Source organism: Alosa sapidissima, chromosome 9 (assembly GCF_018492685.1).
Source record: "Alosa sapidissima isolate fAloSap1 chromosome 9, fAloSap1.pri, whole genome shotgun sequence".
Taxonomy (NCBI): domain Eukaryota; kingdom Metazoa; phylum Chordata; class Actinopteri; order Clupeiformes; family Clupeidae; genus Alosa; species Alosa sapidissima.
The window spans coordinates 10039774-10067535 of record NC_055965.1 but is presented as its reverse complement, the minus strand read 5'-3'; the positions used below and the strand labels follow the sequence as shown (position 1 = coordinate 10067535).

General features: G+C 40.1%; 1 protein-coding gene and 1 long non-coding RNA gene across 4 annotated transcripts in view; one reads left to right on the top strand and one right to left on the bottom strand.

The window, feature by feature from the left end:
• LOC121718009 (polyunsaturated fatty acid lipoxygenase ALOX15B-like) overlaps positions 1-27762 on the bottom strand; it is a 95657-nt gene that overhangs the window by 1590 nt on the left and 66305 nt on the right. For all 3 annotated transcript variants that reach the window (XM_042102752.1, XM_042102751.1, XM_042102753.1), the window contains 5 exons: positions 27170-27256; positions 26655-26824; positions 21736-21857; positions 2962-3062; positions 1384-1554 (listed from right to left, as the gene is read on the bottom strand). In XM_042102752.1, the coding sequence (XP_041958686.1) occupies positions 1384-1554; positions 2962-3062; positions 21736-21857; positions 26655-26824; positions 27170-27256 (651 nt within the window). The remainder of the gene's footprint in view (positions 1-1383; positions 1555-2961; positions 3063-21735; positions 21858-26654; positions 26825-27169; positions 27257-27762) is intronic.
• On the top strand, positions 83-27762 carry LOC121718032. Its single transcript, XR_006033840.1, has 3 exons — positions 83-93; positions 13761-13765; positions 27657-27762. It is a non-coding gene; the product is annotated as an uncharacterized LOC121718032 (long non-coding RNA).

The window sequence follows — 27762 nt, the reverse complement described above, 5'->3', positions numbered from 1 at the left end:
TTGAATTGTGTGCATGTGTGCGTGCACACGTTTATGTTTATGTGGGTGTGTGTGTGTGTGTGTGTGCGTGCTTGTGTGTTTGTCTGCGTATGTGTGTTTGTGCATGTGCATGCATGCGTACATATGTCTACTGTGTGAGTATGTGTCATACGTATGATTACTGTGAATGTATGTGTGTGCGTGTGTATCTGTTTATGCACATGTGTGCACATGGAATGGGTTAACATGACCCCTGGAGGCAAACATACAGAAAAAAATGGTCATCCTAGGCCCTACGGTTCTCAAGATATTCACAGAAAACTGTGTCTGCCCTACCCTCCTTTCGGGGGGTCCAGTACAGCGGGGGGGCTACAGATCAAAACGAAAAACGATGGTTCCATGCTATCCATGTGGGGTTACATGCCCACCAAGTTTCGTGTACCCCAGTCTTTCAGTGTCCCGGGAATCCTTGTTGGTGTACGGTCACTAAATGTACACATACATTATTTTATTGTAAGGCCCCCCATGAACGAAAGTTCACAAAACTTGGCAAAAAAACTAATTTTTAACTAGGTGGTGCTATACATAAAATAAGTGGTAATGGGATGGGTTGACATGGCCCCTTAAGACCAACATACAAAAAAAAGGTGGACCTCCTAGGCCCTACGGTTCTCGAGATATTCACAGAAAACTGTCTCCGGCCACCTACAGGCCAGTTGGTGTATAGTAACATAAATTAATTTATTATGTGGCCCCCCCAAGAACGGAATTCCACGAAACTTGGCGTGCATTCAGAGGGTGTCATAATGATCCTACACTTCCAATTTCGTGCAGTTTTGACTATGTTAGGTCACAGATACCTGCGATTACAACACCTCATTTTTACTTTTTTGTGTTTAACTAGGTGGCGCTATACATGAAATGAGTGGTTATGGAATGGGTTGACATGGCCGCTTGAGATCAACATACAAAAAAAAAAAAGGTCCTCCTAAACCTTACGGTTCTCGAGATATTCACAGAAAACTGTGTCTGCCCTACCCTCCTTTCGGGGGGTGCAGTCCAGCGGGGGGGCTACAGATCAAAACGAAAAACAATGGTTCCATGCTATCCATATGGGGTTACATGCCCACCAAGTTTCGTCTACCCCGGTCTTTCAGTGTCCCGGGAATCCTTGACGGAAATTTGGACATGCGAAAAAAACAAAAAAAACAAAAAACAAATCTGACTAAACCTATATGACCGCTGCTTCGCTGCGCGGTGGTCATAATAATAACAATAACAATAATAATGGCACATGAAAGCCATTTAGATTTTTTGTTATATTACTGCATTTTTTTTCCACATTTTGTTTTATAACAAATGGCAGTCTTAAAACATGTGCCATGTGGAGGTGCACATACTCACGTGGTCTGATGACTTTGAGCTTAGCAGTTTCAGGACTGCCATTCCATTCACTGTTGTGCCCTTATTAGGTAAGGTCTCCAGGATGGTCTTCTCCGTGGTCTGGCCTTTCACCTTCGGAGGGGGCTTTCTGAGGGCAGTGGGAAGGTTGGGCATCCAGCCACCAAAGTCAAACTGGGGGAATTTAGATACAAGGTAAAACAACTGTATCATACATCTGGCCATGTTGTGATATTATGCAAAATTAAGACTGGCCTCTGCACTGTAACACTACAGACCAGTCTAAAATAGCTTTGTGAAACCGGTCCCTTTTCACCAATTCACCAATGTCAAAATGGGGGTGGGGGGAAGGGGGTAACAAAATGTGTCATATGAGTCTGATTCAAAAAGAATTACAGTACATCATTATCTTAAAGAAGGGGTTTTCCATTGTGGCCTCTACTCTACAGATTGTGGATGTTGTGGAGGTTGGTATAATGTCTATTTATAGAGACAATAACTGTTCAGAATGCTGTCAATGCTGTGCACGCTCGGCACAGGCCACACAGAGACCAGGGGAACATGAACAGGGCAACCTCAGTTCCCCTGTTAATAGGGTCCTGCTTATGTGTCCATACACAGCTAATGGACTATAGACCCTTTCAAGAGAGTTCTATTATCAGCATCATAGTTGGCCCCACAAGACTTCCGTTTTAACATTCCATATGTTATCTTAATGCAGAGGAAGTAGATTGGGGCCCAAATAGAATGTTCAAGCATTGTTTTTGTTTTTATTGTTGAAAGGGTCTATATGGACCCTTTCAAGAGAGTTCCATTATCAGCATCATAGTTGGCCCCACAAGACTTCCTTTTTAACATTCCATATGTTATCTTAATGCAGAGGAAGTAGATTGGGGCCCAAATAGAATGTTCAAGCATTGTTTTTGTTTACCTTGTTGAAAGGGTCTATAAGCCGGACCGCTCCGTGTTTGGCATAACATATCAGTGTTTCCCATACGTTGACTAATCTGTGGAGGGCCGCCACGAAATGAAAACTGGCCGCCACACAATAATGTTCTATGTTTTACTATTTAACTCTTTAAGAAGGGGCCTTTTTGTGTACTGTGTGGTAACCTGTTGGTGTAGAAGCATAATCCTGGTCTCAAATGAAATGTAACACTCTGAGATTTTTTGGACTTATTTGGATTGTATGTCAGAGGTTCTATGACTACTGTACACAAAATATGAAATAATTACACAAAAGTCTCTACAGTCTCTAAGAGTTTTCTTTGTTGGTTCAATGGGTGTGTATAAAATGGACTATACATCTGCACAACTAATATTGGATAAAACAACATGTATATTCAATTTCTATGGATTCCTGTGAATATTTCAGTACCCAATATGCTGCATCTACTTATTGCTAGGGATACACACTGCAGCTAGAAGGTGTGTGTGTGTGTGTGTATGAAATAAACAACCACCTTTTGGGAATTGACATTGCATCTCTGTGCTTACCGGATGGCCAATGGCCAGTTGGAAAAAAAGTACTAATTTTATAATCTGAACCAAAGTGATTCACAGACCTTTATAAGAAATTACCTGTCCATTGTTGACAGCAGCATGTTGGGCTGATGCAGTGAAGATCACCATGGTAACAAACTTGATGAGATCTTTCACTGTCGCAAATGAATCAGGTATTCCTAAGGGGAAGAAAAACAGACATGTGAATTAAAAACCTGCTAGGTTGATGATGTGTTCACATCTGTGGAACATCGGGACACAGTAAAGTGTTTCTGGCTTGATCCAGGCATGATCCATGCTAAAAAGCAGTTTGTTCATTCCTTCCTTCAATTCCTTATGAAGCTGTATTTTCCAAATGAGGGGCTCTATGGCATTTGCAAAAAAACAGCTCCTGCTCCTAGAGCTTTTGTGATATCGACACCATTCCAACTCTGAAAAGTGTAGCCAGACCTATATTGACCCGTATGTCCAATGTTGAAAAATTAGGTACTGTTGTAATCCTTGGACCAAGCCAAGTTCGTTGCACCCTATTCCACTACCTGCTCCCATTGGTGAACCGCACCTCACTTTACAATTCCTCAGAAATGAATTGCAGTTATTATTTCTATGCAACATATTGACGTCAATTCCATTTTTTCATTAACAAGACTATGTGATTTAAAAAAAAAAAAAAAAGACCTACAAATATCTACAGATATTTAAAAAATAATTGTATCATAATGCTATGCTCTGTTTTGCCCACATATCTTGTTAAGCTAGCATCAGCCTGGCTGTCTTGTAATAGAGAGATATAACATCCACCTTCTGTCAAGATGATGGATGGGGGGCCCCCTAATTAAGGTCAGAGGTCAAATTATAAATTCGCTGATTCAGGGGGGCGTTACCTTCCAGATCATTCTTGATCACGTGAGGTAGGCGTATCTTATGACGTCATGATGGGGAGGTCTTATTTTCTGCAGGCGTGTCTTATGACATCATACAAAGGGGCGGGACCGTTCTTGTTTTTCTGGAACTTTCAGCAACATCGGCGTAACTTTGCTTTGTGCCTTGAAACCGTAAAAAGTGTAGAGTTTTTTTGTAAAAATGTATAAAAGAAGTATTTTTTTTTAGTTTTTAAAATGTATTAATGTATAAGACGTTTTTAAAATGTATTATTGAAAAATAAAAAGAAATTAAAATAAAAGTCTGTAAAGCACAACCCAGAGTGTGAGAGGGACAACCGTGTTGAACAGTTAACTTTTGTTGCCGGGGGCCTGTGCGGCGTGCGTGGCTTGCGAGGGCTCTGAACTCGGGGGAGCTTGGGATTCCTTAGGATTCCTTAGGATTACCCGGACCTAGTAGCGGGCAGAGGCAGGCAGGCAGGCAGGCAGACAGAGTCCCTGGGATGGGACTCTGCGCGCGCGAGAGAGAGAGAGCCTGAAGTCTGGAGCTCTTAGTCGCACGTCTTCTCCCTCCGACGGTTTGGCTGAAAGTGACTGAAAAAGCGGGAAGGATTAGGGGCGTGATCAAACAAATGGGGAGGAATCAAAAATGCCTGTGGGCCGGGCTAGAGGCTGACTGTACAGGCACAGCAGGGGGTAGAGGTTGACCTTGCACATGCACATGTATGTTGCAAACGTAGGGGCATTCCTTAACCATCGAGTCACGCTACGTCATCAAGCACGAGGTTCGCAAACACAGAGAGGATAAAAGGAGCAGATGCAATCGAGCCCCGGTAACCTTTTTAAAATTCTCCTTCTCTGCAGCATCAGCGCGCATAAGAGGTGAAACCTAGGCTAGCCATTGTGTGAAAATGGCTGAGCAGATGCAAACGGGCACTGGGTAACCTTTTTAAAATTCAGCTTTAAGCCTTATGCCCTGCGATTGAAAGTTCAAGCACAATAGAGGGTGGTGTAGGATTACATACATGTAGCCTATGTTGCAAACGCAGACATTCCTTAAGCATTAAGACACGCTGCGCCATCAAGGACGAGGGTCGTAAAAACAGAGAGGATAAAAGGAGCAGATGCAAACGGGCACTGGGTAACCTTTTTAAAATTCAGCTTTAAGCCTTATGCCCTGCGATTGAAAAGTTCAAGCACAATAGGGGTAGTGTAGGATTACATACATGTAGCAAACGTAGGTATTCTTTAAGCATTAAGACACGCTAGGCCAAGCGCAGAGGCTCGTAAACACAAAGAGGATAAAAGAGCTAGAGAGAAAGAGCGGCAGTGCTAGCGGCAGTGAGGAAGAGGCGCTCACTATTGATATGGATGCTGTTGCGGGGCCGTCTAGCGAAGCAGTCACTCCTCAAAACAGGATTTCTAAACCTGACGAAGGCTTGGCGAACGCTCAGGCAAGGAAAAAACCGAAGCCCATTTTTACCTCCAGATATCAAGATCCTCCTCCCAACGAGTTAGGAGGAAAAGAGAGATGGTGTAATGTCATTTTAGGCTACGACTTTTATTTTCAATTGGGGCAACTGAGTCTGTAGACCTATAGTCTACTGTGACGGGACAGATCGAGGGAGCTCCTCCAAAGGACCCCATCATTTTGAGATCTTATGACTTTAAAACGTGTCAAGGAATCATCGGTAACTGTTTGAAAGGTAAAACGGAGGGAGAAGAGAGTATCTCTGCGGTGTGGTGCTCTGTACCTACAAATGATGAGAACGTTGTCTATCAGGTGTTTTTGTTGCCTGAAGAATGAAGCTCCGCCGTCTTTCTTTACACTCTCTCGTCAAGTGGGTGACGATGAGGAAAAGGCTACAGTGTAAATTGTGATTAGTTCACTTTACTTAAAAGTAAGTAAATTAACTTGGTAAAGTTTGTTGTACTGTATATTGTATAATATTCTGAGTTGTAAGTTCATACGAAAGTTGTTGTTACTCACACACTCACAAACAAACACACACACCCATATGTACATGTATACAGACACACACACAACAAAATGTAGTCATTCAAACTAACTCGAGCTTCAAACTAACTTGCTTGCTTACTTAAAGATTATTAAGTAATTATTCCAGTTGTTAATACACCTTATATAGCACATTAACTTCCACAATTTTGCATTGACATAGAATGTAATGCTAAACTGTTTTCATTCATATAATGACAAGATTTACCACAAACATTACAGAGTGTGCACCCTGCATGTATGAAACTCAGGCTTTTAATACACATTTTTAGTTTGTGCAGAAGGTGATGTTGGAGTTAGCCTTAAGGGGTTGCATGAGAAATGTATGTTAGATTGTGTAAAATACCCTATAGGGTTTATAGGCATATTAAGGCCTGCATCTGCATAATCTATCTTTAATAATCAATTTTTCTGATTTTTCATAAAGCCAGATTGTATTTGAGTATATACTGTAGACATATCAGCCTCACTACTTTAACTAAAGCAAACATTTTATATTCAACAGTTAATATTGAGATTGGATGTCAGTTGTCAATAAAAGACTGCGTCGTTACATTCCTTGTGTCACTGATTCCTTGTGTCATTGTCTTCTGCCTCACACATTCTTTATACATAGCGCCGAACCCTCATTACAGCCCCAAAATGAACACGGAATTCCACTAAACGTAGCATTCTACCTTGTTTTGAAGGGACTGGTTGTTTTTGAATGGTCTGTCACTTGCCTAAAGCTAGCCTCTAGTGTGAATTTGGTGAGGTTTCACGTGTACTCTTCAGTTTAGAGATTGAGGCGTCTGATGCTCTGTGTTTCCGTGTGATAGTGAGGCCTTGCTGTTCCGGACAGTATTATTTGGCGACCTTCAACATTTTATCCATTCCTACTTGTGATAATAAACTGTATAAAATAATAAACTCTCTCGTTCAATCCTTAATAATAAGCCTAATAAGGCTCATTTCCATAATGTTACACTTTCTTCATGGAATGGTGGGCATTTCATTCATTCATCATTGCTCTGTAAGCATTCTTGCGTGCGTTCATTTCTGAACAGAATTCACAATCAAATTGACAGATTCACATTGTCAGATGTTTTTTTTTTAAATGTTTATGTGCACTGAGTAATACTTACTTGACTTACTTACTTAGTATAACTTAGATATAACTTACATAGATAAGTTCCTTTACTTGTCTTTTCCAGGCAATCGGTTTCCAAATTGTTTAAAGTGTAGTTGTATAGTTAACACATCAGATTTTACAGTGTACATTACTGTGTGTACATGATTCAAGAGTAATCGGATCATTTGGTGTGTTTGTGATTTGACAACAAAATAGAGTTTCATTTTAAAACAAGTGTTTCATTTTGTAAAAGATCCGAGGGATTCTGTTATTTGGCTGTGGCGGCTGTGTGTTAATTGTGTTTTTCGGAAAAAAAAATTTGAATTTGAAATTTCAAAATTCTGCTTAAGCAATGGAAGGAAAAAAAAACTGTAACAACAGTTCTGCTCACACCGTTCTCTAAAAATTTGCTCCACGATCTTACGAAGCCCCCTTTAGTCAAATAAATCTCCTCAGGTTGTAATTTTAGGCTATTCTCTTTTGACAACTCAACTGTTTCCACAACTTTGTGTTCTGGAGATTTTAATCATTTTACATCTCTGAATGACAATATATCTTGTTTTATACTTTGAGAATCCCCACATTTTTTTGTTTAGATCAGAAAACTGCATCGGAAATCAGTTTCCGTCCTTTAATAGAGCATTGTTCAATTTCCAATAACCTCATAGTGTTGGAAAATCTGAGGGGTCTGTTTATCCGGACAAATAGCAGACTGGGGAAACGTAAGACATGATCAATCCACGATCAATCCACGATTTGAGCGTTACGTTTTTTATTTGACATAGTGATGTCCAAACCTCCTGCACATATCTGTACATACAGTACTGTGCATATCCGTCTATATGGTTTTCTTATAATCATTTCTTATAATATATTCTGTAAATAAGCTGCATACATCTATAGTATTCTTACTACTATTATAAAGTTACTGCTACTTCATTGCACATATCTGTAGCCTACATGTTGTTCATACATTGTTCATATGCTATATAGGCCTACTGCTAATACGCTGCACATATTTACCTTCTGGGTTTACCTTCTGTAAACCAGCTATTCTTTTCAATTTCTTGTCCTGTCCGTCTATAATTTATATATCACATTGCACTTTCCTGCTTTTTTTACACTTCTGGTTAGACGCAAACTGCATTTCGCTAACTTTGTACTTGTACTCTGCATAATGCCAATAAAGTTGAATCTAATCTAAGACCCAGCAATTCAAGTTGAATCTACTTGACAAATCACTGGCAAATTTGCAGTGCATGTATTCGAGTCCTACCGCACTCTTTGTGTTGCACCCTGTGCATGTAAAATGTGCTATATAAATAAATACTTACTTACTTACTTAACGGAGCGCACAAACTTTCTTTTCAAAATGGCGGACATAGCATTTTTCTCATTTTTATAGCGATGCAAGGGGTGATTGATGAAATTTTTGGGGGTGTGTTAGTTTTTAACAGTGTTTCATTGGTTGATAACAGTTCAGGGGGGAGTGTTGTAACATAAAGACATAAAAAGCATCGGGTAGGTGTGTACCGAGTAACTAACTTTCAAGACAGTCAAACCAATAACTTGTCAAGAGTTTCTGGACCTGTATTTACAAGGATGGCCGAATCGCATACACCAAGAGTATCCGTTTCCAAGAAAAGAGTTACGCTCACGTCGGTTAGCAACAGGCTAATGGATCCTGAAATAACTTTTGCCATCCTAGAGTGCCCCCCACACTCATCTCTGTGGTCCATCGTGCAGAGGTCAGACTGTGAGGGTCCCTAATACAGTTCACTGATTCTTGGGAATTTGTATAAAACAGGTTTTAATTTTGAAAATAAAAAGTTTGTGAAATTATAAAATCTGAAGGTACATCATTATAGACCAAGGTATTGGCTGTTCAGCAATGTACTGGTGCAACCTCCTCATTTTATATTTTCCTATAAGTAAATTTATATCATTATAAGGGAGAAAAATCACTTTCAGTGACATTATACACAATACTACGCATGAATGCAGGTACAATAAATGATAACATTAAATCATCTTCATATTAAAAACACATTCATATCAAAACATCAAAGTATCTTGCATTCATATCAATATACTTATGCAAAACATGCTCTTTATGTAAGTGTAAATAATAAAACACTTTGATTTACAATATTTTGCCTGAGTAGCCACATTGTGTATATGCAGAAGAAAAAAAAATGCATGATAGGTGGTCAACACTAATAACACTTTTATTTTATCTATATTACAGCAATATTTGACTTAGTGACATTTCACACAAAAAACCTTGCATGCTTTCAAGTTCATGTCAATGAGTGATGAAAATACACTCTCTGCTTACCGTCACCATTACAAATGCATAGAGAATGTTACAGAGAAAAGCTCCCAGCACTATTGCATCTTGTGCTTGATTTTACAAAATTACTTTTCAAAGTCATTGCAGTAACTTTGCAGAAGCTATTATCTATTATCTTATTTTCATGTTTGGATTCATAGCCATAGACCATAGAATTTAGGTGAATAATGTGTTTCTTTAAGTATGATGTAATGAGTCATTTAGCAACATTTTAGAGTAATATCTCAGAAAACAATGCACAAGCCTTGGGATACATGAGCAAGCCTGTAAAAACATACAATATGTTCATACCATCACCAATAAATAAATAAATCAGAAAACACACTCCAATCCTTCCAACTGGGTAGTCATCATCGGTGACTTTACATCATTTGAATACCTGTGTGTGCACACATTACTGCAAGTCTTCTCCTCAGATTTTATTATTGACAATTTACATGTCTTCAAAACATTCAGCTAAAGTCTTTCTTGAAGAGCTAGGTGATATGCTGTCAGTCATTTGCATAGAGTTTGACTGTCTTATCAGTCAGTCTTATCAGATTATATCAGAGGATCTAAACTTACATGTGGATAATCCTGAAAACAATTATGCCAAGGAATTAATGTACAGGGGGCCAACACACTCTCTCGGCCATACCCTCGACTTTGTTATCACAAAGGGTCTCAATGTCTCTACAACTGTTAAAGACCTGACCTTACCCGATCATTTCTGTGTTCTTTTATAATGTCTATGTTCCCAATAACATTTCTATGATGACAAAAAAAGGAGAATCATAAATGGCTCTCTTTGAGCAAGCACTTTCACAGACGTCAAGTCTACTTTCAGACGGTAGAAGACTAATTGGATGACTTTAACACAAAAATGGCAACCATTATGGATGACATTGCTCTATTACAATTCAGGAAAGTTAAGGACAAACAAAGCACCATGGAAGCAAAATCCAGCGGTTAAACTCCTAAAAAGAGAGTGTAGGAAGACCGAAAGAAAATGGCGTAAATACAAACTTCAGATCCGCATTGAGATCCATAAAGAGATGCTCCGCACATACAGTATAACTCTGACGTATGGAAAGGAAGATAGACTTTCTTTTCTAACATCATCAGTAGAAGTTAAAATAACACTGTTTTCTATTTTCAACTGTCAAGAAGTTAACAAATCCCCCCTCAAAATAAATGCCTGAACTTCTCTCAACTAGTCATCTTTTTCAAAGGTAAAATTGACAAAATCAGTCAACATATCTGCTCAATTATTACTTCAACATCAGGAATTTCCAGCTACAAATAGAGGGAAACTTAACTTGATAGAGAACAGAGTTCAGCTTAGACTACAAAACACTTGAAAAAAACGGTACAGCTCTGTCGCCAAATGACTATGGTTCCCTAGAATCTCTGTCAGTGTATTGAGCAAATGAACAAATGGATGTCTCAAAAATGTCTTCAGCTGAACAAAGACAAGACGGAAGTAATAATATTTGGTAAAATGGAGGAAAGACTTTGGGTTGCCACACTCCTTGACACAAAAGGGTTGAAAGCAAAGTATACTGTTAGAAATCTGGGTGTATTAACTGACAGTGATATAAATTTCAACAGCCACATGAAAGCAATAACTAGTGTAAATCAGCTTTTTACCATCTCAAAAATATTGGCAAATGTTTGACATGTCAGTTCTCATTTGCACCGCTGGTTAGATGAAAAATAATATTTCACCCGTGCAATGACAATAAAGTTGAACATACTCTAATCTAAAAACTTAGAAATATGAACTAAACGTGAATTTAATCTTAGTGGAACAAAATCTTCAGCACATCTTCTACTTACTCAAAAATATATGAACTGACTTACAATGCGTATAAGAAAAATGAACCGCTTCATTCTCAATACCAATTTCAAATTTTTGTCTGAAATTGCACAGCGCCTGCTTCAGAGGCCACCTAGTTGGGCCTATCCAATGCTTGACCTCTTTGGACACTGTAGTTAGACAGAGACACTGTAGTTTCTTTGGAAACAATCAGAATAACTGTACTGACACAGAGTTACAAAGGCTAGAATATAGATTTTTTTTCTGTCGGATTACAAGCATCTCTGAACTGACCACATTTCAACCCTCTAGGTCACTTGATACGACTTAGAAACACAACTGAGCCCTAGCACCAGGTATTGTGGAGCTGTGTGCAACAGTAGATCAATATAGAATGAAAATGCGGGTACCATTATTTGCCAAGATATGCTCATGCGTTTCGTAAAATGCCCTATGGAAACTTCCCATAGGACTATTGGTTATCCAAAATGCATACTGACAATCAAATGCTTACATGCATATGAACCCCTTTTGTGTAGAAGCATAATCTTGGTATCAAATGAAAGATAACACTCTGAAGTTTCTTGTAGACTATTTGAATTGTATGTCAGGGTTTCTGATATAGAATGACTACGCAAAATATGGAACAATTACACAAAAGTCTCATTTTGTTCCATTTTCTTTGTTGCTTCAATGGGTGTGTATAAGATGGACTATACATCTGCACATCGAATATTGGATAAAACAGCATGAAGATTCCATTTCTATGGATTCCTGTGAATATGTCAAGACCCAATATGCTGAATCTACTTATTGCTAAGGATATACACTGCAGTTAGAAGATAGGGAAGCACCAAAGGTGATAGAGGGGGGAGGAGGGCATTTTTGATGAAATTTAAGTGAGACATAGTAAGATTAATCTGACAATGTAAAGCACTATACAGATTGTACATGAAAAGTTGTCATGTTTGGATTCCCAAGAGTCCAAGCTTTCAAATGGTGTATACCATTACCATGCTACATAGCAATACGGTGCATACAATTGGTTTAGAATGTTGGGGGAGGTGGGGGAGGGGGGATAACCGTCTCGCCAGCGGGACACTGAAGACGGAGTAGCATGACCTCTCTTTCTGATACCCGTTGAAAAGTTGAACTGCATGGAACTGACAGGGATTATTTTTTTGTTTTTTATAAATTCAACAACAAAATAGCATGGCATATCATACCATACTGATAGATTTTGCTCTTCTCAAACACAATGTAGCCGGGTGAGATTTTTACAACTACATGACCTTTTATCAATCCAGTTGCAGTAGCCCTAGATCCCAACCATGATTTTGAATTGATTTTATTCCGATGAAACAGAATTTATGGCTGGTGCTACAAAACTTTCAACCTCTGTAGCACCGGTGTTACTTGCAAAAAAGTTAACGTACAGCCCTGATCATGCTTACTGCATGCATCCACATACCAGGCTTCTTTCACCAACACTAATGTTATAACGTTACCATCCTTTTTGAATTAGCGCATATGTTTGGCTTACCATGTTAGTCTATGCTCATATCTATGAGCTAACACTGCTAGTTAGGAAAATGATAGCTAATGTTTGTGAAAGCTGGCTTCCACAAAAAACTTAACATTTACATGGGAAAAGATAGATAAAACACACAAAACATCCTTTCCTTAACATCTATAACAATAGTCAATTAGCATTTGAACAATAGCATTTGAACACCATTTAATGATAGCCTATTGCTAATTGAACCAATATGTTTCTTATTGAATGTTTGCCACAGTGCTCACAATTGTTATTTGTTATCTGTTCTTCACGTCATAAATACAGTTTACAATCCAGTTTTCAGAACAATACAATGTATTATTATGAATTAGCATGAGTAGGGGCACTAGATGACGGTTTAAGATGATGTCAGTGATGCATAATTCCTACTGGTAATGACTTTATTTTTTACTATGATTATTTAATATTTGATGATGGGTACTTTTAATAATGATATTGCTTAATTGTACCTTATATTCCTTGAAAAATGTTTATCTCAGTGCTCAGGATTATTTAACCATTGGTCCAAAAAATAACAAAGTTGTTAAGCAAGAAGCTATTGACTTGAGTGGTATAAGTTTTGGAATTGTATGTTGTAATGAGGCCACTGTCACCGCCATCAGATTAGTGCCCACAGTCAGTTCTAAAGTCACCACCGTCAGAGGGAGTTTTTATTTGTTTTAAATGAATAAGCTTACAATATGTTTCTTCAGTGCTGTTGAGTTATTAAAGTAATAGTCTCTTTTAATACAAAAAATATGTTTGTTGAAGAATTCTGCCCCACGGTCCGTTTGCATGCAATTTCTGAGGCCCTCCTCCTTTAAAATGGATTCAACTCTTTATACAATTATTATTTTCATACATACCCAGGTATATTTGCTAAAAATGTCTATGTGTGTGAACGTATATTTAAAGTTATCATTCTACTTTGAGTATATAGGCATATCCACCAAGTCTGCTTGAAACTGTTTCAAAACAATTATCTTGCAATTAACATGCATATTTTTGTGAAGTGTATAAGAATCCTCGACAGATAACCAGTCGGTGACATCTTTGTCAGACAAACGTACACCTGTATCTTTAAATACAGCTTCTTTTAATCTTGTTTTATCGTTGAAAGACCCCTCACTGGATGGTGTATAGTAAACCGCATTTAGAGGGTCCGTCATGATAACCTTTTCACCAAATATTGATTTTGATAACATTTATTGTCACCCACACAAACACATTTACAATGGTAAAGTATCAAACTAGTTTAAAAGCTATCTATAAATACAAAAAACACATTTTCATACAAATTAATGATACAAACATCTACAGTATATGTACATACAGCTATTATATGTTGTCTATGATATGTTTTTTCAAATTTCACATACTGTTACGTGATATGGTTTGTTAATGGAGGCCCCTACTCTACATACGATAGGTTAGAGCAGTCTTCAGACAATGACCTAGCAAGCATTATTTGTTTTTAAGGGCATTAAGCACTGCAAATTCTATGGTAGGCTATAACAGAATCTTGAAAAGTCAGAATCTTTTGATTGCCTGTTTCTAACACAATGATCTTTTGAAAAAAGTATTTTTCACACCAACAGTCCAGAGCTTTAATCCAGAGCTTCAGCAATGTTTTCCTTGATTGTAATGTTTCATACACAAGGGCCTCTACAGCACCCCAGGAATTTTGAGGGTTTGCATGAATTCCTTACGTCTGGAAAACACTCGTGATGACTTGTAACAATTCTGGCTTAAAAAGTCTCTGTTTTTTAGATCCCCTATGTGCTTCTGCTAGTAGTAGGCATCCGGACTTCACCGCCGAAACAATTCTCACATAACTTCTCAGCGATGATATGCTGTAGAATGCTGCACACACACGCCTTTAGGATGTTGTAAGGTAGTGACAACCAAATCCGGTAGCTTCAGAGGATTCACAGGTATTTGTTGACGAGACAATCATTGGTGTTTCAGCATTTTCTTCTTCTTGTATGTCTGTCATTTCGTTAAGTCAAACATACTCTTCAGCCATTTCAAGTTTCAAGTTATCGCTGAGACTGAAGTGACCCTTTGCATGCTCACTGTTTAAGCTTCGTAAACGAGGGGCGTTGATTCCAAAGCTGACGATTCACAATTGTTGGCTAGATCAAGGCAACGCATCGGGAAAAGACGCCTCTTGATCCTTTGGTATCTATCCAAGCCAACACTACATTTGAACAATCTATCAACCTTTTTGAAAACATTACTTAAAACAAGCATGTCTTTCCATAGATACCTCACTTTAGGACCTTGTACGAATTTCTCTACATCATTTTCTGCAGTAAATATTGCTTCAGCATATGTTGCTATTCTGTAGTCATCACTACACAGGTGAATGAACCCCTGTGGTTCTATTTCAAGACAATTAGCATAAATATGGTAACATTTGGTATAGACCGAACTATTCCATGATGCTGTGAAGGTGCTATCCGAAACAGGTAGTTCAAGATCACTCCAAATATCCCTAAACATTATCCAATCGGCAGCACAAAATGAGATGTGTAGCATCCCCTCTGAAAACACCAAATACGGTGAAGCCAAAACATATAGCTTCACACTGCATTCTTCTTTGTCAAAAACATAGCCTCCTATGCGACCATCACTCAACATCCATTGGTATTCCAGAGCATTGCTCGGTTTATGAAAAAAGTTTACGAATGTTTCCGGCTTTCCTCTTTTTGCTGCAAAAGTTATTTCAGGATCCATTAGCCTGTTGCTAACCGACGTGAGCGTAACTCTTTTCTTGGAAACGGATACTCTTGGTGTATGCGATTCGGCCATCCTTGTAAATACAGGTCCAGAAACTCTTGACAAGTTATTGGTTTGACTGTCTTGAAAGTTAGTTACTCGGTACACACCTACCCGATGCTTTTTATGTCTTTATGTTACAACACTCCCCCCTGAACTGTTATCAACCAATGAAACACTGTTAAAAACTAACACACCCCCAAAAATTTCATCAATCACCCCTTGCATCGCTATAAAAATGAGAAAAATGCTATGTCCGCCATTTTGAAAAGAAAGTTTGTGCGCTCCGTTAAGTAAGTAAGTAAGTATTTATTTATATAGCACATTTTACATGCACAGGGTGCAACACAAAGAGTGCGGTAGGACTCGAATACATGCACTGCAAATTTGCCAGTGATTTGTCAAGTAGATTCAACTTGAATTGCTGGGTCTTAGATTAGATTCAACTTTATTGGCATTATGCAGAGTACAAGTACAAAGTTAGCGAAATGCAGTTTGCGTCTAACCAGAAGTGTAAAAAAAGCAGGAAAGTGCAATGTGATATATAAATTATAGACGGACAGGACAAGAAATTGAAAAGAATAGCTGGTTTACAGAAGGTAAACCCAGAAGGTAAATATGTGCAGCGTATTAGCAGTAGGCCTATATAGCATATGAACAATGTATGAACAACATGTAGGCTACAGATATGTGCAATGAAGTAGCAGTAACTTTATAATAGTAGTAAGAATACTATAGATGTATGCAGCTTATTTACAGAATATATTATAAGAAATGATTATAAGAAAACCATATAGACGGATATGCACAGTACTGTATGTACAGATATGTGCAGGAGGTTTGGACATCACTATGTCAAATAAAAAACGTAACGCTCAAATCGTGGATTGATCGTGGATTGATCATGTCTTACGTTTCCCCAGTCTGCTATTTGTCCGGATAAACAGACCCCTCAGATTTTCCAACACTATGAGGTTATTGGAAATTGAACAATGCTCTATTAAAGGACGGAAACTGATTTCCGATGCGGTTTTCTGATCTAAACAAAAAAATGTGGGGATTCTCAAAGTATAAAACAAGATATATTGTCATTCAGAGATGTAAAATGATTAAAATCTCCAGAACACAAAGTTGTGGAAACAGTTGAGTTGTCAAAAGAGAATAGCCTAAAATTACAACCTGAGGAGATTTATTTGACTAAAGGGGGCTTCGTAAGATCGTGGAGCAAATTTTTAGAGAACGGTGTGAGCAGAACTGTTGTTACAGTTTTTTTTTCCTTCCATTGCTTAAGCAGAATTTTGAAATTTCAAATTCAAATTTTTTTTTCCGAAAAACACAATTAACACACAGCCGCCACAGCCAAATAACAGAATCCCTCGGATCTTTTACAAAATGAAACACTTGTTTTAAAATGAAACTCTATTTTGTTGTCAAATCACAAACACACCAAATGATCCGATTACACTTGAATCATGTACACACAGTAATGTACACTGTAAAATCTGATGTGTTAACTATACAACTACACTTTAAACAATTTGGAAACCGATTGCCTGGAAAAGACAAGTAAAGGAACTTATTTATGTAAGTTATACTAAGTAAGTAAGTCAAGTAAGTATTACTCGGTGCACATAAACATTTTACAAAAAAAAACATCTGAATCTGACAATGTGAATCTGTCAATTTGATTGTGAATTCTGTTCAGAAATGAACGCACGCAAGAATGCTTACAGCAATGATGAATGAATGAAATGCCCACCATTCCATGAAGAAAGTGTAACATTATGGAAATGAGCCTTATTAGGCTTATTATTAAGGATTGAACGAGAGAGTTTATTATTTTATACAGTTTATTATCACAAGTAGGAATGGATAAAATGTTGAAGGTCGCCAAATAATACTGTCCGGAACAGCAAGGCCTCACTATCACACGGAAACACAGAGCATCAGACGCCTCAATCTCTAAACTGAAGAGTACACGTGAAACCTCACCAAATTCACACTAGAGGCTAGCTTTAGGCAAGTGCCAGACCATTCAAAAAACAACCAGTCCCTTCAAAACAAGGTAGAATGCTACGTTTAGTGGAATTCCGTGTTCATTTTGGGGCTATAATGAGGGTTCGGCGCTATGTATAAAGAATGTGTGAGGCAGAAGACAAGGACACAAGGAATCAGTGACACAAGGAATGTAACGACGCAGTCTTTTATTGACAACTGACATCCAATCTCAATATTAACTGTTGAATATAAAATGTTTGCTTTAGTTAAAGTAGTGAGGCTGATATGTCTACAGTATATACTCAAATACAATCTGGCTTTATGAAAAATCAGAAAAATTGATTATTAAAGATAGATTATGCAGATGCAGGCCTTAATATGCCTATAAACCCTATAGGGTATTTTACACAATCTAACATACATTTCTCATGCAACCCCTTAAGGCTAACTCCAACATCACCTTCTGCACAAACTAAAAATGTGTATTAAAAGCCTGAGTTTCATACATGCAGGGTGCACACTCTGTAATGTTTGTGGTAAATCTTGTCATTATATGAATGAAAACAGTTTAGCATTACATTCTATGTCAATGCAAAATTGTGGAAGTTAATGTGCTATATAAGGTGTATTAACAACTGGAATAATTACTTAATAATCTTTAAGTAGCCTAAGCAAGCAAGTTAGTTTGAAGCTCAAGTTAGTTTGAATGACTACATTTTGTTGTGTGTGTGTCTGTATACATGTTCATATGGATGTGTGTGTGTGTGTTTGTTTGTGAGTGTGTGAGTAACAACAACTTTCGTATGAATTTACAACTCAGAATATTATACAATATACAGTACAACAAACTTTAACAAGTTAATGTACTTACTTTTTCTAAGGCAACAGGTTTTCACAGTTTTTTAAGTAAAGCGAACTAATCACAATTTACACTGTAGCCTTTTCCTCATCGTCACCCACTTGACGAGAGAGTGTAAAGAAAGACGGCGGAGCTTCATTCTTCAGGCAACAAAAACACCTGATAGACAACGTTCTCATCATTTGTAGGTACAGAGCACCACACCGCAGAGATACTCTCTTCTCCCTCCGTTTTACCTTTCAAACAGTTACCGATGATTCCTTGACACGTTTTAAAGTCATAAGATCTCAAAATGATGGGGTCCTTTGGAGGAGCTCCCTCGATCTGTTGTTCAGTCATAGTAGACTATAGGTCTACAGACTCAGTTGGCCCAATTGAAAATGAAAGTCGTAGCCTAAAATGATATTACACCATCTCTCTTTTCCTCCTAACTCGTTGGGAGGAGGATCTTGATATCTGGAGGTAAAAATGGGCTTCGGTTTTTTCCTTGCCGGAGCGTTCGCCAGGTCTTCGTCAGGTTTAGAAATCCTGTTTTGAGGAGTGCCTGCTCCGCTAGACGGCCCCGCAACAACATCCATATCAATAGTGAGCGCCTCTTCCTCACTGCCGCTAGCACTGCCGCTCTTTCTCTCTAGCTCTTTTATCCTCTTTGTGTTTACGAGCCTCTGCGTGTCTTAATGCTTAAAGAATACCTAGGTTTGCAACATAGGCTACATGTATGTAATCCTACACTACCCCTATTGTGCTTGAACTTTTCAATCGCAGGGCATAAGGCTTAAAGCTGAATTTTAAAAAGGTTACCCAGTGCCCGTTTGCATCTGCTCCTTTTATCCTCTCTGTTTTTACGACCCTCGTCCTTGATGGCGCAGCGTGTCTTAATGCTTAAGGAATGTCTGCGTTTGCAACATAGGCTACATGTATGTAATCCTACACCACCCTCTATTGTGCTTGAACTTTCAATCGCAGGTCATAAGGCTTAAAGCTGAATTTTAAAAAGGTTACCCAGTGCTTGTTTGCATCTGCTCAGCCATTTTCACACAATGGCTAGCCTAGGTTTCACCTCTTATGCGCGCTGATGCTGCAGAGAAGGAGAATTTTAAAAAGGTTACCGGGGCTCGATTGCACCTGCTCCTTTTATCCTCTCTGTGTTTGCGAACCTCGTGCTTGATGACGTAGCGTGACTCGATGGTTAAGGAATGCCCCTACGTTTGCAACATACATGTGCATGTGCAAGGTCAACCTCTACCCCCTGCTGTGCCTGTACAGTCAGCCTCTAGCCCGGCCCACAGGCATTTTTGATTCCTCCCCATTTGTTTGATCACGCCCCTAATCCTTCCCGCTTTTTCAGTCACTTTCAGCCAAACCGTCGGAGGGAGAAGACGTGCGACTAAGAGCTCCAGACTTCAGGCTCTCTCTCTCTCTCTCGCGCGCGCAGAGTCCCATCCCAGGGACTCTGTCTGTCTGCCTGCCTGCCTGCCTGCCTCTGCCCGCTACTAGGTCCGGGTAATCCTAAGGAATCCTAAGGAATCCCAAGCTCCCCCCGAGTTCAGAGCCCTCGCAAGCCACGCACGCCGCACAGGCCCCCGGCAACAAAAGTTAACTGTTCAACACGGTTGTCCCTCTCACACACTCTCTGGTTGTGCTTTACAGACTTTTATTTTAATTTCTTTTTATTTTTCAATAATACATTTTAAAAACTTCTTATACATTTTAAAAACTAAAAAAAATTACTTCTTTTATACATTTTTACAAAAAAACTCTACACTTTTTACGGTTTCAAGGCACAAAGCAAAGTTACGCCGATGTTGCTGAAAGTTCCAGAAAAACAAGAACGGTCCCGCCCCTTTGTATGATGTCATAAGACACGCCTGCAGAAAATAAGACCTCCCCATCATGACGTCATAAGATACGCCTACCTCACGTGATCAAGAATGATCTGGAAGGTAACGCCCCCCTGAATCAGCGAATTTATAATTTGACCTCTGACCTTAATTAGGGGGCCCCCCATCCATCATCTTGACAGAAGGTGGATGTTATATCTCTCTTGTAATACCATGTTGTGCTGTTTAACCCTTAGAACCCTAAGCTGTTTTTAGCGCATTTTCACTACCTTTATTCATAAGGATTTATTCTGGTCATTGTAAGTGCCACACACACATATTATATATTGTTTTTTTCAGCAGAGTCTAGGCTATCCAGATCATTTCATGTATTAGTACTAGCATTGATTTTATTTTGATTTTTAAATAATTAAAATATAAAAATCATATTATAAAAATTCTTATATTTTGACCTGTATCTCACCACAGCAAGCTCATAGCTCTACATGCATTTCATGTGTGTGTAGGGCAGACTGTCCTGAAATGGGCAATATAATTGCCATGTTGGACGGATACTCTGGGGCTGAGCAATTTACAGAAATATGTGGTGTGTGATTTACAGAAATAAATGCCATTTTTTATTTAGCAATGAAAAATTACCATTCTGCACTCCATATCTGTGACACGAACTGATCTGACCTGACTTGACCCAAGTTTGCCTGTTAGCATGTGTGACTATGGTGTATGCACACATGATGATTCTCAACTTTTTACTGCATTGCCATGAACAAAGTAAAGGCAAAAAAGGTGTTTCTTTGTTGAACAAATTGGGATGCAATGTGAGCCTTGAATTGGATGCCATGCAGGAATTTGCTAGGATCTCAAAACCGGATTATGAACATGTTTTGCCATAGAGAAACACACGATAGCGTTGGATTATAAACATGCTTTGCCACAAAAACAGACAAAAACGTGGGGTAAGTCCAGCTATATGAAGTTATTATTTTGCTGTCACTTCGTCTGTTTTATAACCCAGAAGGATGTATTTGGTATCAAATGATAGCTCTGTGTCTCCTCTTTCATCTAACATACGTTTCATATATATCCGATCACGGGTCCGCGAGTAATTACTCCGAGAGTAATGGGTGTGCAGCGTTGGTTTGTGTACATGACGTTAATATTTTGCAGTCACTTCGTCTGTTTTTATAAGCCAGGAAGATCGATATCCATATTCAATGGATAGCCCTGTTTCTCCTCTTTCATCTGATATGCTTGCCATATCTATGCGATCACGGGTTCGCGAGTAATTCAAACGAGAGTAATGGGTGTGCAGGTGAACGCAGAGAAGTATAGACTGTAAATATGATGCAATTTGATTTAATTTCATGATTTTTTTTTATTTTCATACTTGATCGTACAGACAAGTGCGTAGTCTCTTTGGAAAGCCCCACTTCTTCTCTGTCATGCAATAAAGGTTTTATCTCGTTGCGATGAACAGTCGCGGAGCAATGTAACAAGGAAGAGAGGGTGTGTTTTTTGACGCACTTTGCGTCAATCGGGTTCTAAGGGTTAAACTAAAGCAAGTCAACGCAATTGTGCCGTGTGACTGCAATCAATACACCTCAAAGCCTACAATTCCACTTACCACCTACCAGGGATATTATTGCTGCACACACCTGTTTTTTTCCTTCCCAGGAATCCTTCGGTGAAAATCCCACTGATCCATTTCTGCAGTTCTGTGTCTTTCTGCACATCCTCGTCAGATTTGTAGTAATATTGCAAGACTCCTTCAACATACCTAAAAAATGGTCACACACACATACTGTACACACAAAAATAGACAGACAGTAGAATGTGTGATTTACAATCTGCTAGCCTGGTTAGCACGCAGACCTTCTCAATTGGAATTGAGAGTGGGTCTGGACAAGGTTCATTGACGTATGACTTCCAGCAGGGGGCTTAACTAGCAGTGAAATTGGTGCTGGTATATGGGCATGCACAAACATGTCCTTAAAACAACCCTTGACGTTCATTTTTAAAACTGTGCAACTCACCGAGTGATGTTCGTTGATGTTCCAAAACAAGTAGCATAGCGAAATACAGTTTCTGTCGTGTTTTACAGTATTTAACATTTTGTAAAATCCCATTGATTTCTGTTGGAAGACTCATTGCTCCTTGATATCACTGCGCTACCAGAAACGGAAAGGGGGTCTGTTTACGGTTGTAGTCTTTACCCCGCGAGACCTTCTTTTACTGTCTATGCTTCAGACTCAAATATTGAGCGGAAGTTGTGAACGTATGTCTCATAGCTTATCTCGGCTTGTCCCCTGCACTCAGAAATCTGGCGCTAGTTAGCCAATGCTACCAACAGTTTTTCGATGGGGTGCCTCGGGCATCGGCCTAGCCATGCAAATAAATCACTGTTTTACACCATTTACGAGGCTCAAAGTAGCTCCATACTTCATTGGTAGACTTCCGAGGGCCTTGACATTTAAAACGAGACATTGAAAACTTTGAAAAAGCACTGGTAGTTTACTTACAAGACTATTTATACAGACAGTATCCTCACGTTTAGCGTTTGCAGCCATCTTGAATTTAGTCACGATAAGTCGAGCGACGAGTAAGAGTGAACAGGTATGATAAGGGATCAGATTCCAAAAATAATTCTGTGGAAATGCATGGATTCCAGTTTCTTCCAGTAGCAGCAACTGGAATCCAGGCAATTCACGATTTTTTTAAATGTTCATACTTGATCGTACAGACAAGTGCGTAGTCCCACTTCTTCTCTGTCATGCAATAAAGGTTTCATCTCACTGCTATGTCGCGGAGCAATGTAACAGAGAAGAAAGGGTGTGTTTTTTGACGCACTTTGCATCAATGGGGTTCTAAGGGTTAAGGACATGTTTGTGCATGTCCATAGCCAGCCAGTCAAAGGCAATTCAAAACGAGTCAGAATGTCGAGACAGGACCCATCGTGAAAATTTCAGTGTCCACCACTCTAGTTCATCCAAAACTGTAGTATATGGGGCTGGAAAGCCCATACCTGTGTCATGTTCTGACAGCCAATCACTTTGGACTAGGGGTTGTCGTGGGTGCAAGATGTGCTTGCAATAGAGAAACATGGGCGCCAACGGCAGGCATCGAAATTGCGCGCGCGCCAGACCAGTGAACAGCAGGAGAAGACATGCGACAGATGTGGCAGAATGCACAAGCCCAGGAACTGTCCCGCATTCAATGTGGAATGTAGAAAATGCGGCAAGAGAAACCATTTTGCAGCTGTATGCCGGTCAGCACCTGATGTTGCACCCATTGATACAGAAAGCATGGGTATGGATGCACTGTTCATTGGTGCTGTCACACAAGCACAGGCTCGTTCTAAAGACAGTGGGTGGCACACAGCTCTCCGTGTCGGGGGGAGGCGAACGGTCAACTTCAAGCTTGACACAGGGGCTGAAGCCAACGTGCTGCCACACACAATAGCAAATACAATGCCCAAGCAATATAACATGAAGAAGACAGACACTGTACTTGTAGCCTATGGCGGCACCCGCATCAAGCCCAAGGGTATACTCACGTTGCATGTGAAGTCCCAAAACAAGCAGACCCTCCTACACATCTATGTGACGGATACATCTGACACGCCACTGCTTGGCAGAGCTGCTTGTGTGAGTCTAGATCTCGTTAGAAAAGTGGAGACATTAACACGGCGAAATCCACCTCGGACCAAAGAGGAGCTGCTCCAGCGCTATCCCAAAGTGTTACAGGGACTAGGTGAATTTCCAGGCATACTCCACATCCATGTCGATCCGAAGGTTCCCCCTGTTGTCCATGGGTGCAGGAAAATCCCATTTGCTGTTCTGGATAGGCTGAAAGACACACTGGACATTCAAGAACAGAGAGGTGTGTGTCACAAGATAACAAAGCCAACACCATGGGTGAGCAGCCTTGTTATAACTGAAAAGAAAAATGGTACCCTACGGGTGTGTTTGGACCCGAGGGACCTCAACAAAGCAGTGCTTCGCCAACACTACTCCATACCCACACCTGAGAATGTACAATGCAAGTTAGCAGGAAAGACTGTGTTCACAATTCTTGATGAAAAGGATGGGTATTGGCAAATAAAGCTTGATGATGAGTCAGCTGACTTGTGCACGTTCAACACCCCCTGGGGCGGTACCAGTTTATGCACCTGCCGTTTGGAATTAAAAGTGCAAGTGCAAGTGCAGGTGTTTCAGCAAACCAATACAGACAGCTTTGGTGATATTGCTGGAGTCCACATCATTGCTAATGACATGATCATAGCAGCAGCCACCAAAGAAGAACATGACGACATCCTACAGCAGGTGATTGACAGAGCCGTCAAGCTGAACGTGAAATTCAATGCTGACAAGATCCAGTACATGGTGAGTGATGTCAAATACATGGGGCACATCATCAGCGCAGAGGGAGTCAGACCAGATAGCGCCAAAGTGGCAGCAATCGCAGCAATGCCTCCACCTGGAGACAAAAAGGGCCTACAGAGGTTGTTGGGTATGATTCGATATCTTGCCCAGTATATCCCGCACGAAGCCACTCTGACTGCTCCGCTCAGAATGTTGCTAAAAAAAGACATGATGTGGCAATGGCAGCCAGAGCACCAACTTAACAGCCTGAAGGCAGCCATCGCCAACACGCCACTGTTAAAGTTTTTCAACCCACAAGAGGAAGTTAAAATACAAGCTGACTCGTCCAAAGACAGTGAGCAGTACTAAAGCAGGGCAAGCGTCCTGTAGCTTTTGCATCCAGAGCCCTCTCTACAGCTGAGCAGAACTATGCTCAGATTGAAAAAGAGCTCCTGGCCATAGTGTTCGCACTGAAAACATTTCACCAATATGTTTACGGCGTCACAGTCAAAGTCCAGTCTGATCATAAGCCTTTGGAGGCTATAGTCACCAAGCCCATTGACAAGGCACCTGCCCGCCTCCAAAGAATGCTACTCCAGATACGTAGTATGACATTCACATCACCTATACCCCAGGCAAGGACATGGCGGTAGCTGACACACTCTCCAGAGCTTTCCCACCAAATGCCGGGCCGGAAGACTGTGAGCTGGGGGAAGAAAGGGTTGTATATGACATCAGTGCAATGACTCAGTTGGATGGGTCTCTCCTGGAGCCACTGAGAGCAGTGACGGAGACAGACAGCGAGATGCAGACGTTGATTCACAAGCGAGGGTGGCCAGAGAGGAAGAAGTGACTTCCACTAGAGGCAAAGCCATATTGGCATGCGTGGAATGACATCTACATTGCAGATGGCTTGCTAATGGTCAACCTCTGTATAATAATCCCCAGAGGCCTCAGGGCTGAGATGCTGAGGCGGCTGCACACTGCATATCAGGGCATCCAGCGCTCCTTGGCGCACGCCAGAGCTGTAATGTATTGGCCTGGTCTCACAGAAGATGTCAGAATGATGGTTGAATCATGCCCCTCATGCCAAGAGAATCTACCTGAGCCTACCCGCAGTCAAATGGCTTGGCTAAGAGGACCATTCAGTCAGTGAAGAACATGTTGAAAGCCACGACGACACAGACGGGTATTGACCCTCACAGGGCTCTCCTGCATTTCAGAAACACGCCAGTCACGGGACTAAAATACTCACCAGCTCAACTGTTGATGGGGTGTGTTCTTCATTCCGATCTCCCTGCCAGCAAGGCTGCCCTGGCACCTGCAATACCTGAGAATGTCCAGCAAAGTCTCCGACAACAGCAGCTTCGCCAAAAGCACAGCTATGACAAGGCGGCGGCGCCGCTTCCTCCCTTTGAGGAGGGTGAGAGAGTGTGCATGAAGACAACAAAAGGATGGCAGCTAGAGCCCGACCGATTTATCGGCGGGCCGATATTACCAGATCGACGTAGTGCCAACCCATCAAAACATCACTTTATTGTTATTTCCCCCTCAATACTTTCCTAAATATCTTACCCATGGACTTTCCCCCAGACTGCCTTTGAGTTTCTTATCCAGAGAATACAGTTACATTGCTCCTGTGTGACGCTAAGTCGCATGCTCATTACGTATGATTGCGTCATGATAGCATTTTTTTCGGAAAAAACGTTTATTACGTAAGTGAATTGCGAGGTTATGACGCCAATCGCACAATGTTGTATTTCTCCGAAAATAGAAAAGGTTTATATAAAGCCTTAAAACCCTTTCGATATAACGTTATTTGATGTCAAAGTGACGTCAAAATGAATGGGGTTCAATGGAATGCTAGCTGGAAGTGGTCAACGTCTAGCCTCAGAGCCGCCCATAGTGGCTACACTCTCCGAACGTTCACCTACCCCCTTGACCGTAACGAGTCACTAAGGAGAGAACCAGCCATGCAACTTCAAGAATAGTCGACCCAAAGACATCCCGCGAGAATCGTGGAACTTTCCCTTGTCGGTAGATATTGCTCTTTGGAGATATTGCTCTTTGGAGTTTTTGCCTGTTGTTAATCCTTCGCCTCCACAAAAAAGCATTTTATATTGCAACTCTAGGGAGAGCTCTACAGTCACCAAAATTCCTGAAACTGCATATACCTTTACTACATAGTACCAGCTCGCAACCATTAAACGTACTTGTGGAGGATGTTCCACAGTTTTAGGCCGTCTTCTCTGTAGTAGTAGTTGGGAACGTCCTCCAGGCCTCTCTCGGAGATGTTGTCAGGCAGACAGAGGGAGCTGTAGGTCAGGGAGGCCGTTGCACGCCTCAACAACTTACTTAAGGCCGAACCACCAATGCCTGAATACTAGGATTGTACATTATGATCACTAATAAAGCAGAGTAATATAGACCCTTTCAACAAGGTAAACAAAAACAATGCTTGAATGTTCTATTTGGTTCCCAATCTACTTCCTCTGCATTAAGATAACATATGGAATGTTAAAAAGGAAGTCTTGTGGGGCCAACTATGATGCTGATAATGGAACTCTCTTGAAAGGGTCCATAGTGATGCTCCAAATGAATTGGCATAAAACAACTAAATGTGTGATTATATAAAGGTCTATCAACAATGAAGGTGAAAATACATGGTAGGCATGCATCTCTACAAACTAAATACAAACACTATATTTTTACTGCGTTGTATGCTTACCATTGTTATCGCTCCATCCTCGGAAATCAGCCTATTACGTGCCAGGATGTTGATGTGTAGTGTATAACGAGTGTGGGGAATGAGGAGCTACAGTTAAAGAAAGAAAGTGAACAGCTGGTCATTACATAGTACATTGATTTTCCATAACATCTCAAATAATTATTAATTAAAATAATTTGGCAAAAATTAATTCATGCTGGAGAGCAGTTTAGCATGTTCATCTGGTCAGATCCCAACTAGAATGTAGCTGAGCGTTTTTAACAAGTCTACTGAATGTTCTTTGTTTCCAGTTGTCCAGTTGTTCAACATTTTATCTTGTCTGCAGTCGTTCATTCAAGATCAACAGAGTAACGCAAGTAACAAACTCATTTAAATTTCAGTAATTGCGTTACTTGATTTACAAAAATACTTAGTTACATGCTCGTTACCACTAAAAGTAGTGGAATTACAGTAACGCGTTACTAACACGCTACTCCCAAGGTCCAAGGTGTACCTTCTGTTCATTTGATTTTCAAGGTTGAAACAGTGATCAAAAAACGGATTTGAAGACCTTTACCTAAAACAGTACTTCCCAGAGAAAAATAAAACACAAA